The following is a 16672-nucleotide window of genomic DNA, read 5'->3' as shown; positions in this document are numbered from 1 at the left end:
GGTTCGAGGTGACTGTCGCACCTGAGAGAGGGCCTGCTGGCTTGCCATCTCCCGTTCTCTGTGTTTAGTTGCACCCCTGATCAATCCATAACATGTCTCAATGCTTTTGGTGACTTGAATGGATGCTCCAGGTAACAGTTTGCACTTCCTGGTTCCGTGATTGCTCTGTGCATGTCGGTGTGTTGTGTCTTTGTCTTTAATCCCCTGTGATGTAATTGCATGGTTAGTCGTTCTTGTGTTTGTGTGTGTGTGTGTGTTTGTCTTTTGTCTTCGAGTTGATCTCTGTCTTCCCCAGACAGTCTGCTTGTAATGGCAGATGATGTCATCACGGAATGAATCACAAACTTGACACATGCTCGGGTATAATAACAAGGCCCACCCCCTACCCCCACCCCTTCTACACACACACACATTACCTGTAACATGAGCCTGTTACCCAGAAGAGAATAATCAATTGATTTAGAAATGTAAACCCTGTACGAACGCCATCATGGGTCCATGCGCTGCCTTGCAGTACAAGATCTTCAAAAATATTTCAACGTTGCATTCAATGACCTACTTTCTCCTCCTCTTGTCTGCGTCATGACCCTTTTTTCATGATGTAACCCTTTTTTGTGGGGGGTAAAATGTGTGCACTTTATACATTTCCCTGCTGTGGGATAAATAAAGTACAATACAATTGTCTTATATAAACAGGGTGATTCAAAAAGAATACGCCAAAATCAGCATGCAATATTTCAAATAGGAAAAACAATAGACAACTCCAGCTTGGACACACATGTTGTAGATACAGTACCTTCAAGTTTTTGTTTCATGTTTTACAAGTGCTCAGTGTGGCCACCACGGGCAGCACGGACAACATCAAACCCATATGAGAATTCTTCCCAAACGCGCCGCAGGATGTGGCAGTCCACCGTGTTGATTGCAGCTGTTATTCCATCTTTTATGTCATGGATATTTGCTGGAACATAAACTTTGTCTTTATCATAACCCCACAAGAACAAGTCCCACACAGTGTGTCTCACTCTGTACTTGGCCTGCCGGATGCCCGGACCTCAATGGGTGTGACTTTATTTTGTGGGGTTTTGTTAAAGACAAAGTTTATGTTCCACTACTTCCAGCAAATATCGATAGGATAGGTGGCATATCTAGAAAATGGAATGAATGGAAGGAGCAAGCTAGTTTGTTTACACGCTTGAGAGGTGCTTTGATGAGGGCATCTTTTGTGCACTGGCCAATACGGGAGCCTGTTTTTGCAGAGCTGCTGGAAATGTGAATTCCTCTTGGAGAGTATTAAAGTTTCTATTTATGTATGTTGTGGAATTAACACCTCCGCCACGAGTGGCTGCCTTTCAAGCAGCTGTGTTCCTTTATTCAAGCACATTTTTATGTGCCATCGCCTGATATTGAGGCGGCCACGCTGGAGCTAAGGTGAACGTCAAGCGGCAGGAGATTCAAGCCTTCGATACCTTCTGTCATCATGGAAAAGGTGAAAAATAGCCGAGCTGGCAAAAACGTTATGACCTTCAAATTTGTGTTTCACTGAATGGCTAAGCGCTGGCGTCCCAGAGGTTAACGTCAGGAGCTAGCTGACTTAAAGTTCAGAGCGCCAGGAACACAAGAGCATGTGTAAAGCGCAAAGGAGGTGGGCTTGTATTGTATGTCAACAAACTGTGGCGTCATCCCGGTCAAGTGAACATTAAAGTGTCCACCTATACAGCATTTTTTTTTCGAATATAGGTTTTCATTATCGGGAAAAAAAAGTCCCATTCCGTCTATTGATATCACATTTCTATGCAATATCAGGTCGGTATTATCGGTGTTTGCGGGCGCCTCAAATGGCCGTGGGGGGCTACCCGGTGCCCACGGGCACCACGTTGGTGACCCCTGATTTAGAACAATACAATCTAAAAAGATTCAGTAACTTTAAAACTTTTACCAGTGTGACGGTGAAATAAATACCCGGATATTGGACGGTGCAGGTGAAGTTTCCTAGATTCCTATTATTTTTTTTTAAAGGAAATCTGGTATAAATGAATGATGGACATAAACCAACACGTAAACAACAATTACAGTTTTGACCTCGTGGCCAGACCTGAGGCTTCTCGCGGAAACCCCACAGGTGGTGCGTGGACAGTCAGCGTCGTGTGAAATCCCATGGCGCCTTAGTAGGTGAGTGGAGGGATTTGTCGTGTTGCCGTGGTATTTCACTTGACCGTTACATTGTGAGCGCTACGTTTTGTTGTCGCAGACACAGACAGGCGGACTCCAAGTAGCGTTTAACATCATATCATTAAAAGTGCTAAAACAACCCCTCACATCTATATAAAGCGTGCCGTGCTTAAATCCAACGCTTTATTTCCGAGTATCGATGCAATCGATTGATTACCTTTTTAAAACGATGTTTAATCGATACATGTCGTCTGTAATGGAAACTTGCCAGCCACAGGTCAATGTAGTGGAATCATAGGAATATAAATGGATACATCGATAAATCATTACGCCCCTAATATTTATATATTATATATTTAGAGAGTGACTTGGAGCGTTGGGCTTTTTTTCCCCCACTTGAGCAAGCGTCTTTATATTATCTTTTACCTACTCTGTTTGTCGTCGTCCCTCATTCCCTCTTTTCTAGCGGTTAATTGGTTCCAGATCAGATTGTGATAAGTGCATTTCCGCAAAATAGTAGGGCTGTCACAAGATCTCGCAAGATTAAAATGTGACAAGATTTCTCGTTTCTCGTTTCTCTAGGTACTATGCATGGGAGGAAAATAAATAAATAAATCACACAATAAATGAAAATGAACTCAGTAATTTAGCCGGCCGGTCTCAGTGCGTGTGTGTCTGTTTTCCTCGTCTCCCACCTCCAAACAGGCAGGAGGAGAGTTAATCTCGTGTAGCGTCCGAGTGTCTCGTGACACCCCTACCAAATGGGATTCCTTATTTGCAATTAGGGCTGAACAATTTTGGAAAATAATCTAATTGTGATGTTTTTTAATTATTTTTTTTATCAAGGCCCTCTTATGTAATTTTGAACAAACACAAGTAATAAATCAGTCTGTATTATAATAATATCAGATTTATTATACATAAAGTGTTCTTTCTTGTGTGCTGGGCTTATGTTAAGATAAAGTCAAGGACACCTTGTTGGCAGGGCCACCCAACCCGACTGTTTTTGTCTTTTTTTCTTTGTGTGACACAAATTTTGTACTATTTGACACAAACCTGAATTTAGTCTGATGCCTGTTTTTAGAGTAATACAAATGCATGGTGCATGAATTGTTCAATAATAATTTTTTTCTTAAAAATAAAACAATCAACAGAGTAAAACAAGTATTTCAATATCTATCTTATAGAAATCTGAACTGCACCACATAAAGCTACAGTGCCTTCAGCAGGGGCTACACCTCGCTCACGACCTACATGTGAGCGCGAGACACGCAGATCACGTAACCAGTCAAATAATCATTCAGCCCTATTTATAAATTGAATATTTTGGTAGTTAGAGCATAGGAAACCTGTTTACGACCTTCTAAATATGTTTTTTAACATTAACATCAGGCCTCTAGACATGAAATAACACCCATATGGTCACATTTACACTCCTATTACCCGATATACTACATAATAACACATTTAAGATTCAAGAGTTTTATTGTCATATGCATAGTAAAACAGGCAGTTATACTATGCAATCAAATTCTTATTCTGTTCATTCTCCCAAGAAAAGAAAGAAAACACAAGAAAGAATAAGAACATAAACATAAATACCAATAAATTAAGCAACAACAACAGAAGAGACATTAATACAAATAAATAATACAAATAAATAAATAAATAAAGTGCTATGAGTGTGTGCGTGTGTTGCATGCGGCGTGTGTGAGTGCTTTGTTGAGAAGCCTGATGGCCTGTGGGTAAAAGCTGTTTGCCAGCCTTGTGGTCCTGGACTTCAAACTCCTGTAGCGTCTGCCTGACGGTAGGAGTGTGAATAATGAGTGTTGTGGATGTGTGCTGTCCTTGATGAGGTTGTGTGTTCTTCGTAGGACTCTAGTTTTATAAATGTCTTGCAGTGAGGGGAGGGCTGCCCCAACAATGTTCTGTGAGGTCTTGATCACCCGCTGGAGTGCCTTCCTATCACGTGTTGTACAGTTACCGTACCAAACAGTGATGGAGGCGGTAAGGACACTTTCCATAGTGCATCTGTAGAAGCAACTCAGGATTGTGGTGGACATGCCAAATTTCCTCAGTCTTCTCAGGAAGTACAGTCTCCTTTGGGACTTCTTCAGAATTTGTTGGGTGTTGTGAGACCAGGTGAGGTCCTCGCTGATGTGTGTGCCAAGGAACTCTCCACCTCAGTCTCATCAATAAACGGGGGTCTATGCGGCTCCTTTTCCCTTGTTCTTGGGTCAATGATCATCTCTTTAGTCTTATCTGTATTGAGAAGGAGATTGTTATCACGACACCAAGCAATGAGGTCCGCCACCTCTCTTCTGTATGATGTTTCAACACCACCAGTGATCAGTCCGATGACTGTAGTGTCATCCGCAAATTGAATGATGCTGGTGTTGTTCTGGGAGGCCACGCAATCGTAGGTGAAGAGCGTGTAGAGGAGCGGACTCAGCACACACCCCTGTGGGGTCTCAGTGCTCACAATTCTTGAGCTGGATGTGCGATTGTGGACTCTGACTGACTGGGGCCTGCCCGTTAGAAAGTTAAACACCCATTTACAGAGGGGGGGTGACAGGCCAAGTGTGAGGAGCTTATTTGTGAGTTTGTGGGGGCTGACTGTATTAAAAGCAGAGCTATAGTCTATAAATAGCATTCTGACGTATGTGTCCTGGCCCTGTAGGTGAGAAAGGGCTGTGTGGATGGCAGTGTTGACTGCATCATCCGTGGACCGGTTCTGGCGATATGCAAACTGTAGAGGGTCCACAGTTGCCGGGATGCTCTTTTTGATGTGGGTCATGACTATTCTTTCAAAGCACTTCAAGACAATAGGAGTGAGTGCTATAGGGCGATAGTCATTCAAGCAGGTCACGTTGCTCTTCTTGGGTACGGGCACTATGGAGGTGGACTTAAAGCAGGTCGGTACAGATGCTTGTGCAAGCGACAGGTTAAGTATGTTAAATATTAAGACCTATAAGATATAAATAAATCAGCTCGTACTGAATGGGGCGGGCGTACGGACAGGAAGTGATGTCAGGTGAGTTTTACCTATGTTAGGCAAGAAAAGCCTGTTGCTCCGGGGATTGTCTGGTGCTTGTGTGTATCACCCAACATTACAGTAACATCGCTGACACCTAGTGACCAGTGTTGAATACTACATATCATCGCTACATCTTCTGAATGCCTTATATTTGTATTTTACTTCATTTAGCCCATTTTATGGTTGAAAATACTTAATTTGGCTAATAATAGACTAATAATAACCTTGTATTATTTAATGAAGAGTGTGAGGGAGCGATGTTCGAACCACGATGTGGCGAGGGACGACTGTACTGGTTGAAAATAGCCTGTGAGAAATTCATAGTACGGTTATTAAAAAATTTTACATCATTAAACAATTCACAGACAACTTCAGACTTTTCATCCAAAAAGACCTCTGGTTAGCGCCCTCATTTAATACATGCTTTGATGACCCTGCCTCATAAATGCATTGGAATCAATAATCATTAGGAACCGCAAAGTAGGAATCAGAATTGGTACGGGAGTCGTTCAAATGCCTATTGAGGACACGATAAACACCAAACAAAGCCTACCAGTCAGCTTTATCTTTTTATTTTTTGTGGTCCTAATACCCCTTCAAAATATTCTGTCAAGGGCAATGTTTCTTTTATTTATTTTTAAATTTTATTTTATTAAAAAAAACCAAACAAACAAAAACAAGCTGCCGGCTGCAGATGACCCCAGGGCTGGACATTGGACACTGCTGTCCTCAAATAATCAACCGGACATCAACTCTGAGTTGTTTTATTCCAAGTAAAGCAACAAAATGCATCACCAAATGCTATTTTTATTTCAATGTATTGATGACTTTGGTGTTGAAGTGATGACAAGCAGGAATTCTACACACAAGGCTCAGGAGGTCTCACTCTTTTTCCTTTTTCCCCCCTCAGTTAGGAGACTTTGATACAAATGAGTAGCTCTGTGCGCGTTTTTGCCCCCACACTGTTGGGTGGTGGTGGCGGGCTGACACGTGTTGCACGTGGGCCTCCATGAAGCGTGCCAACTATTCGCTGAATGGAGCGCAAGGGAAACCCCCGTGGTTTTTGTGCTGCCGTGACTCACGACTCTCGGCGTCCTGTGGAATTTGGTCAAGTGCACACGTGCGGCCCGCCGGTCCTGATCTCACAGACCCACTTCCGCTTTTAAATGTAGAGCGTGTATAAACTATCTATACAAATGTCTCTCTGTGTGCAAATATATCCCTTGTGTTTCCAAGCAGTGGTGTGTTATTGCTAACTGGTCTTGTGAGCGTGCGTCCAAATGGCGTACGGAAACGTGAACCATGCCAACATGCGGCTTCTGATTTTCCAGCTGCGCTTGTTAAAAAAAAAGAAAATAAAAATTTTAACTCAAATGAATTGAAGCACACGACATGAGCATGGCACTATTTGGCATTCCTGCATTTCCTCAATTATCACGTTTGTCTCAGCCAAGTCGACTTGGAGCGGAGGGGACTTCCTGCACGGCGCTGGCGTCTCCACTCAATCAGAGCACAAGAATGCTCCACGCTGATGACGCTGGCGTTGACCTTTTTAACTCTGCTTGCATTCCTTCCTGCCCTCTTCTCTTTTTGCATGTTTATGTGAGCACTAGGGGTGTCCTGATACGACTCTTTCCAATTCCAATCCGATACTGATATAGCAGCCTGAATGTCGGCCGATACAGAATGAGAATTTGACAGTATGATAACCTTGAGCACAAATATCACGGGTTCACGGTGTTATAAATACAACTCTAAAATGTGTTATTTTGAAAGATATTTACTGAAAAGAGGAAAAAAATGTAACAAAAAAAGTCATTTTTCAGCCATATGATATAACACGATGAAAGTGGAGAGATATTTTTATGATTCCAATCAAGTGACCCAGGAAGGTCACCGCATAATTATTATTTCTTTATTTTTTCTATAATAGAAGGTACCGAAAGTAGCCACTTGACTTTGATCTTAGCCCCAGTCTGCTGCGTACGAAATGCACACAAAAATACATACAAGCAGCGCTAAAACCTCTTTTTCAGGGGATTCTCCACTCTCTCATCCTGACACGCACGTACATTGACAGGTTTTCACAGTGCGGGGATTGGAACACCAATATACGTTAAACCTTCAGGATAAAACACTTTTAATACACAACATATGTCATCATCAAACATACTTATTCATCTAACTCACACAGAGCAATAGAGAACTTCATGCTGCGTCTCCTTCCTTCTTTCTGCCGGTACGCTCTGAGCTATGAGGCGTTCAGATGCGCTCGTAATTGTGTTAGGTGCAATTTTTTTTTTTTCATTTTTACAGTATTCACGTACTCCCAATGACAATTGGTGCGACTTATACTCCGGATCGACTTACGTATGTTTTTTTCCCACACTGAGAGAAACAAGAGGCCGCTCTAGGCAAGTAAACTAGTTAAGTTATGTTGTTGACGCTATAGTTATCTGAATAACTTGTAATATATTAGACCTATTCACCTTATGTTAACAGACGCCTATTTAGCCTGTTGTTCTCCATTTTGCCTTTCAAGATGAAATGTCTGTTCTTGCTCTCTGATATTATAAAAGAAATTTCTCTCCGAAAAATGTGACTTATAGTCCAGTTTGACTTACATATGGTATTCTCTTCTTCACTGTGCATTTTTGGCTGGTGCGACTTATACTGCGGAGTGACTTCTAGTCCGGAAAAGTTGATGAATCCTGTCATGGACCCTTTAAGCTGTGTAGTGAATGAAGCCTGCTTTGTCGTGGGTGTATACACGGGCGAGCTCATCTAGCTAGGGGTGGGTCAGAGGTGGTATCACGTCCGTGGAGAAGGAGGTTCTTCCTTCACGACATGACTTAAAAAGCGATCCTCCCCTCTCAAAAGTGGAGCAAACAAGTGAGGGAGATGATAGATTTTGATCACGTTTGGTGCTCACAAACACATATTACTGTTAGAACGTCATTAAAGAGGCAAGCTGGCATAATTGGGGAACTTTATGAAAATGGTGCATATTAAACAGTTGTGAGTTAACAAGCTTCCGTCATGATGACGTCCGCGCTGGTGAGCAGCTGTCATTAAAACTTGTCTCATCTTGTTGCCCTGACATCTTTTGAACGTGACCCGACCCTAGCGGGGGAGCATCACACCAGATGTTGCTGATCACATCTGACACGCCCACACGACATCATCTTTCTGGTTCTAGAAGGGGCGGGGTTGCAAATGGCACGCTCAAACCTGGGATCAAAGGACTCTAAGGAAGAACAATGCTAACACTTTTATCTGTTCAGGTGCAGAAGCAGGTCCACCCAAACCTCCTGGCGAAGGAGGACGCCCTCCAGCACATTGAGGAGCTGATCCTGCAGCTGCTCAACATGCTGTGTGTGGCGCAGCCTCGCTCGGTGCAGGACGTGGAGGTAAACACTCCACCGTCCATCATCTCCAGTCCGCGCTTGGCGATGTGCCGGTAACATCCTTCTCTCCTTTGCCCCTCAGGAGCGAGTCCAGAAGACCTTCCCCCACCCTATAGACAAGTGGGCCATCGCCGACGCTCAGTCGGCCATTGAGAAACGAAAGAGGAGGAATCCCTTACTTCTCCCTGTGGACAAAATACACCCGCTGCTTAAGGTTTGGAGGACGGCACTCCATTGTCATCAGGCATCCCCAAATCATCCTTAACTTTTCCTCTTTGGCTTCCTCTCAGGAGGTTCTGGGCTACAGAGTGGACTACCACGTGTCTTTGTACATTGTGGCCGTTCTTGAGTACATATCGGCAGACATTTTGAAACTGGCGGGCAACTACGTGGGCAATATTCGGCACTACGAGATCAGCCAGCAGGACATTAAAGTGTCCATGTGTGCAGACAAGGTAACCCCCCCCCCCTTTTTTTTTTTAAAAACATGTTTCCACCCAGTGGAGCAGTCCGGTTGAGGTGTGGACTTCGGTGTGTAGGCAGTACGGCCACGTAAATAGACTGACATCATAGCACGGTGACACTGAACTGACCAAATGCAGCACGCAATATGGGTGTAAATCTTTGTGATGGACGATTCGATTCTAGTCTTGATATGCAGGTTACGATTGTGATGCAAAAAGGATATATGTTGAAAACACGATGATTCAATACAGCGTACAAACGATACCATACGGTTCAATTCGATTCTACGGCTAATGTTTGTTGATGAAACTTTTTCCAGCCAAAATGAAAGGATTCAATGCATATAGGTATGCTAAGGAGTTATGTATATTTCAAGAAAAAACTACACGTCAGCTTTGTGATATCAGTGAAAAAGCCTATTATTAGTATCAACTTCACTCTTTTTTTCCCCCAACATTTTTGCTGTAAATTTTCTAAATATTTCAATTGTAGATGTCCTTGTAATATGACTTTTACCTTAATATTTTGACTTTATTCCCATAATATTAGAGCAACTTCAACTTTTCCCCAACCTTTAAAAAAAAAAAAAAATTCTTGACTATTTCTACTTAATGCTCCTAAAGTGACATTGAATTCCTCAATATTACAAGCTTTTTCTTGTAAAATTGTATTTTTTAAATTACAATACAACTTTTGTCTCTTAATATTTTGTCTTTATTCTTGTCAAATTACTACTGATTTATCCACTTGTGCATTTGTTGTTGTTTTTTTAAATTTCCAAATATTTCAATTTTCTTGCAATATTCTGACTTTATTCCCATACTACTTTGAATTTATTTTCATAATATTTGGACTTTATTTCCATAATATTATAACCTCTGATGTAAAAAAAAAACAAAAAAACAAAAGTTATATTTCCTCATAACATTAAAACGTTATTCTCATAAAAACGCATCTTTTTCTTCTTAGATTACAACTTTTTTCTTTTAATATTAATGACTTTATTGTAAGATTACTGCTGAATTTTCCATTTCCATTCTAGTTTTCTTGTTGAATGATATTTTTAGAATTTCTGCCACGGCCAATAAAAAAATAGCCGCGCTTTGGACACCCCTGATGTAGACAATCTTATCTTATGAAATAAAGAAGGCAATTGTTAAAAGTGGCATTCTTACAGCATTTTCAAATGTGCAAAAGTCCAGGCTGGTACTGGTGAATGGTGGCTCTGTATTCATTGAGTGCTTTTAATTTGATGTTGTTCCTGCCGTAGTTTTACACAATACCCAATATATGATAAATTCGATCGCTATAATGTACGCATTTCTACTATTTACATCCATTCTCGTTTTCAGTCACTGTAAGCTACGGCAAATACGCGACAGTCCTTTTGCCCAGGCTCTCGCATTGTCTAAGAAATGGACTGTCAACCGGTTGCTAGTCTTACGATACCCGGTCCATGTCTCTCTCTACAATCGATTATGTTTCTTATGTTCTTATTCTTTCATTTGTTTTCTTTCTTTTCTTGGGAGAATTAACAGAATAAGATTTTCATTGCATGGTATAACTGCTGTTGTACTATGCACATGACAATAAAACTCTCTTGAATCTTGAATCTTGAATCTTGAAATGCTGATAGATCCAGGAGGCCTCTACAGGTGCGACCGTATCACTCGCTCATCAAATCGGATATCCGGTCGCCTACAATTATTGTTCGCAACCAGTAAGCAACCATGGAGGACATCATGATGCGGCACAAACATCCATATACGAACAATGTGCAAAGTAGGAATCTGTGAAATTATACATTTGGCACATTCAGCACGTCACACATGAACAAAAGAGATTTGATTAAAAGTGTTAAAAGAAGACGCTGCACTCGCCCGAATAATCGTTGCCGATATGAATCGATACAGCATTTTTATGCCAATATTAGCATAAGACATGCATAAGATATGCCCTACAGCTCTGCTTACGACACAATGTAACGCTGGTACAACAGTTGTTTTGGTACCTTTTTAATACGATTTGACAACGGACAATGCATACCGAGTTGTGCTGCTCTGGGTGTTCCTATGCAACCTTTTTCATTTCAGATACGATACAGATGTTGCAGCCTTGCGTATCGACTGATACCGATGTCAGCATGAATCATATGTCCCTCGCCAGTTTGCAGTTGCAGTTCAATTTTGAAGTTTCACACTTTCTTGGCTGAATACGACGTATTGGTAGTCCAAAAATTTATACATTGAAACAAATTTTACGCATTCTTGGCCTAAATTAAGCATTTTCAAGTGTAAAAATGACTAAATGAACAGAAATATGAAAATATAAGGCATTCAGGAGACTCATTCAAAGTTGGTATTCTACACTAGTCACTTGGTGTCAATAATGTTACACTGATGTGATAATATCCACCAGGAAGTACGCTGTCCAGAAAACAACAACAAAGAACTCTCCCAATGCTAACATGCGAGTCTGTTATGCCTTATTCACATCTCAAATGGCTTATTTTCTGTTTTGTCTTCTACATTGGGAAATAGGAGTGTAAAGGTGACTATAGGGGTGTTATTTCATGTCCAGAGGTCTCTAATAATGATTTAACGTATATTTTAGAAGATTGTAAACAGGGTTTCTTTGCTCTACAAATAATATTCCATTTATAAATAAGGAATCCTACTTTCTGGAACCAATTAACTGAACATGGGTTTGCGGTATAGCATTTTCATGTCAGTATCGGCATAAGGTATCCCTACTTTTAGGTACCCCACCTCTCCGCTTACTAGCCGATGTAGCGCCGGTACAGCTGTTGTTTTGGTATCTTTCCTAACTTTTGACAACGGACATTACATCACAAAGTGTACTGCTTGGTGGAAACGAGACTTCCCATTAAGAGTGTCCTGATGCAACTTTTCAATTTCAGATATGACGCCGATATCGCAGCCTTGATTATCACACGGATCATACCTTGATGATTTTTACTATTGCTATTTACAAAACATTTATTTTTTTACAAAACTATCAAACTGTTTGCTATTTGCTAAACAATGTTGTTTTCTATTACCATTTACAAAACCAGTACCGAAAGGCATGCTCGGAGTGGCTCTGGCTTCCCAGCATGCTTTGCGGTACTTGTTTTGTGAAAAGTTGCTAAAGCTGTATGTTTAGCGATAACGTAGTTGTTTATGATTCCCCATAGTAGTGGTGGTTGTCCTGTGTGTGTTTGCTTATCTGTTCATCATTGTGCTGTCTTTTGGCATGTGTTGGCATCGTGACTGTAGTTAGTGACTGACAAGCTCACTGACAGTGCAATGTTGGCGTATAAAAATGTCCATGAACTCACTCAGGCTTCTCAGGCCACACTTTGATGTCTAGTAGGGGGCCGCACAGTATGTTGCAGATGCTCTCCCCTACTGCCTATGCCACAATAGTTTATCGTGACCGTCAAACCGTTGCAAAGGCTTGACGTCCTCCGATGCTGCTGTGGTGTCCCAGGTGTTGATGGACATGTTCGACCAGGAGGAGGACATCGGCTTGATGTCGCAGTGCACCGACGAGCCCTCGTCTTCGGGTGAGTTGACATACGACGACCTGGTGAGGCTGGAGATTGCCGAGGAGCGCCAGTACCTGCGGGAGCTGGACCTCATCATCAAGGTGTTCCGCCACCACTTCCTGTCCAACTCCAAGATCTTCACGCCTCAGGTAAGAGAGACTATGCTAGCGTTAAACAGATTAGGCAGTAACTCATTTATTTAATCACGTTAAAACTTTAAGAGTAATGAACTCATGCAAATCATGTCAAGCCACAACTCTGATGACGTCAGACTGAAGCATAGTGTCCTGACCCGAAGTCACACAGTCTGATGCTCTTTTTTTATGACGTTATGTCGACGTTATGCCGAAAAGGATTGTCGCGCATGCTCCATAACTTGCCACGACTGCCGATGAGAATATGCTAGCGTGTGTTTGGAACGTCTTTGGATTCATTTCAAGAAGGGTGCAAAACAGCAAGTATGGTAACTTTAATGTTGCGTCTGGAGTGTTGACAGCACCGGTGCTCAGTCAGAAATGTTGAACGATTACCATTGTTACGACATATAGGATTGTTTACTTTTCCAAGCCAACACAGCATTTTCATTGGACCCATGTGACAGATACTTCTATTTACCATATTTTCACGACCATAAGGCGCACCGTATTAAAAGGCGCAGCCTCACTTCCAGGTGCTATTTCTGTATTTAACACAACCACAAGGCGCACCGTATTATTGGGCGCAGGTATGCACGCTAAAACATACCGTGTTGCTCAGAAGTCAGTGAGGAAAAGACAGTGCTTATTTTTTTGGACAGATTAAGAGCAGAACTCTCATTCAGTTTATCAAACCCACTTGAAATCAGGACGGTCATCACTCAACACAACAGTCTGTCATGGTGCACAACTAAAAACATCACACAGCAATGCAAAAACAGACAAGACACTACCGCTATTTATGCAGAACAATAACTAACAACTATGTAGCTCGAACATGTACAGTAACTTTAAGAGCATTTGCACCAAAACACGACCGTAAAGCACGCTGGGGAACAGGAAGTGCTCCCAGCGACGCTACAATATGCTAGCATGCATGCTATTGTATGTTTTTAAAAAGGCAACGGGAACAAAACTGCGTTCGGTTCTACTTCATTGACGTATTTAACAATGTCCTCACGTCATTTTTTATCAATCCTCATCCACAAATCCATCAAAGTCCTCATCTTATGTATCCCAAATGAACAGCGGGGCAAGTTCTCCATCAAAGACTCCAGGTTGCCTCTCGTCGTCATTGTCAGTCAGTATCGTTGCCATGATGCTGGCTTTTGTGAAAGCTCGAACAACAGTGCATCAGACACGTTAGCTCAAGCATCCACAATCCATTCACAAAATTGTGGCGCAACTTGCACGGCGCTGCCTCCCAGTCTTAGTGAAGCTGTGTTCGCTAGCTGTCATCACTCCCACGCCGCTCGCAACTTCACTTTAAACGCCGTGTTTACTGGAGTTCCTTCGTCAAGCCTCCCGGAATGATGTCAAGCTCCGAGTTCATTTGCTGCACTTGCTTTTTCACAGCGGCTGTGAGATGGGCGCGCATGGAGTCACAGATCAACAGGGACGGTGACGCGTGGGGGAAAAAAACATCCGGTCTCTTTCCGTACACGTCACTCAGCCATTTTCTCCTCGCCCTTCCAGCCCCTTTGATTGGTTCGGCTGGAAACTTTTCTTTAGGCAACATCTTCCTTTTAATAATCACCAAAGGTGGCAGTTTCTGTCCATTACCATGGCAACTAAGCACAACAGTAAAAGCCAACTTCTCCTGCCCCGTTGTGTGTATCTACCGTGCTGGTCCCCTTCTCTACAGTGTGGTTCACCAGGATGTGGAAAGTGAGCGGCACGTCGTCCATGTTGGTGATGTAGTTGGGCTGGATGTTTTTGTCTGCAATGTTTTTACTGCAGTAGGAGAAGAAGATGGCCAGCTTTCCTTGTAATCCGCTGGATGTTGCTGCGCCACGGTAGTCCTTGCCCGGATGGATAGATTCATAAAATATACTTATAGGGGGCGTGCCTTTAGCGTCCTCAGTCACGTCCACCTTTCCTCTATACAAGCAGTGTGTCGGCAGGAGACGCTCCCAGTCCGTCGAGCGGAGCGCTCATCAAAGTCACACAGCAACACTTACAGATTTTGGAACTCGGTACACACATAAGGTGCGCCACATTATAAGGCGCCCCGTCCATTTTGGACAAAATGTAAGACTTTTAAGTGCGCCTCATGGTCGTGAAAATACGGTACTTAAGAGATGTTGTCACGTTGTGCGGAGTTGTCGAGTGCTTGACCTCCAGTAGTAGGCAGAGACAGGCGGCGGTGGTGGTGGAAAATAAAAATACTTTAATGAAGCAGGTGCAGGAAAAACAACAGAAAGCGACAGAGGTAAAAGGCTCTGTGAAAACACACCTGGGAGACTTGGGCTGTAGTAACAGATCAGGGAACTGTCTAGGTCAGTGGTCCCCAACCCCCGGGCCGCTGGTCATTTGGCACCGGGCCGCACAGAAAGGAAAAAATAATTTCCAGGATGTTTTATTTTGAAAAGTGGCCGGATTCTCTCTGTTACATCCGTCTCACTTGACGCATGTCCATTGTGCGTGTGCTAACTTTATCTCATGCCGCACAGATAAGACTACTACTGTATTTTTACCATTTTTCTTTCACCTAATACAGTCAAACCTGTCTTAGCGGCCACCTGTATAGAACGGCCACCTGCCTATAGCGGCCGCTGAAAAATCCCCCGCTGAAAATTTACGTGTTCTATACCCTGTGTATAGCGGTCACCTGTCTAATGCGGCCAGCGGCCACCCATTTTGTATCCCTTGGTCAATATCTGACCGCATATAGCGGCCAAAATACCGACTCAAGCAGAAGCCTCATGCATGAAAAAGTTTCGTTTTTTCAATGAAAGCCGTCGTGTGTAGACTTTTTAATTACTGAGTCCTAGCTCAGCCACAATCATCCACAAGATCCACACAAACTGTCAGTTGTTCAACATAAAAAGAAAGCCGTCTTCTTTGGAGCTTGTTGCAGACCGTGACACCGTTTATTTCCTGGTGTGAGACAATGTGCACTGGTCAATACTGTAATGCCGCTTGTTGTGGGTAAGGAGAGACTCACGTCGCCGATGCACTTTAATCGCTTTATTAACAGCGGAGAACACTGCAGGACTTTACATCCACGCCAATAGCCACACACTTCCCAACTCTCTCGACACTCACAGCTAGCACTCAGCCTAGCTCTCCTGCTCGTGACGTTGCACCGTCACTTCCCATCACTTACTGATGAACTAAAGCTGTAATGACCAGATATATAGTAGCACAGCTTTGTTCTGTGGGTGGTGTAGAATAACAAGCCTAGTTGTTCTTTACAACTTTTATCCGCAGTCCCACAGTGCACTCTACTGGTCAACATGTAACAGTATAATTGTATGTATCTGCAAACACAACAAGCTTCTAATCACAGACATGTTAATATGTGCGTGCACAAATTCAAAATGGCCGCCGACCTGTCTCTAACGGCCACCTGCCAATAGCGGCCACTTTTGCCGTTTCCCTTTAGTGGCCGCTATAGACAGGTTTGACTGGTCTTAAATGCTGATACTATAAAGGTAAGTTTTGATGACTTATTGAGTGCTAATGTGCACATTTGTCTCAAGTGAATTCATGCTAGCACACTGCCTTTGACCAAACACGTCAAACAGCGATGTACTTGAACTGGTGGATGGTGGGTGGGCATTCATTTTGTGCTTTTAATTTGATGTTATTCATGTCTTGGTTGTACACAATACATAATAAATAAGATAAATTAGATCGCTATAATGTACGGGAGATTTGTGGGAACACAAGCCGGTCCGTGGGTCAAAGAAAGTTGGGGACCACTGGTCTAGGTGACAGCACAGGCGAGGTACACATAGGCAACGAGCCAAGATACAATGAACTAGCGCCATACCTCAGACGGTGCTGGGCTTTTAAACCCCACTAATTGCGATTGCAGCCAGCTGTGCAACCTACCACTGGG

At 42.7% G+C, this 16672-nt stretch overlaps 1 protein-coding gene across 2 annotated transcripts in view; it reads left to right on the top strand.

Moving 5' to 3' along the window:
- Positions 1-16672, top strand: part of sos2 (son of sevenless homolog 2 (Drosophila)) — a 64967-nt gene that overhangs the window by 7955 nt on the left and 40340 nt on the right. For both annotated transcript variants that reach the window (XM_054796521.1, XM_054796519.1), the window contains exons 2-5: positions 8494-8619; positions 8699-8830; positions 8907-9071; positions 12574-12780. In XM_054796521.1, coding sequence (XP_054652496.1) covers positions 8494-8619; positions 8699-8830; positions 8907-9071; positions 12574-12780 — 630 coding nt within the window. The remainder of the gene's footprint in view (positions 1-8493; positions 8620-8698; positions 8831-8906; positions 9072-12573; positions 12781-16672) is intronic.

The sequence above is a fragment of the Dunckerocampus dactyliophorus genome, chromosome 13, assembly GCF_027744805.1.
Source record: "Dunckerocampus dactyliophorus isolate RoL2022-P2 chromosome 13, RoL_Ddac_1.1, whole genome shotgun sequence".
Classification (NCBI taxonomy): domain Eukaryota; kingdom Metazoa; phylum Chordata; class Actinopteri; order Syngnathiformes; family Syngnathidae; genus Dunckerocampus; species Dunckerocampus dactyliophorus.
This window is presented reverse-complemented; position numbering and strand designations above follow the sequence as displayed.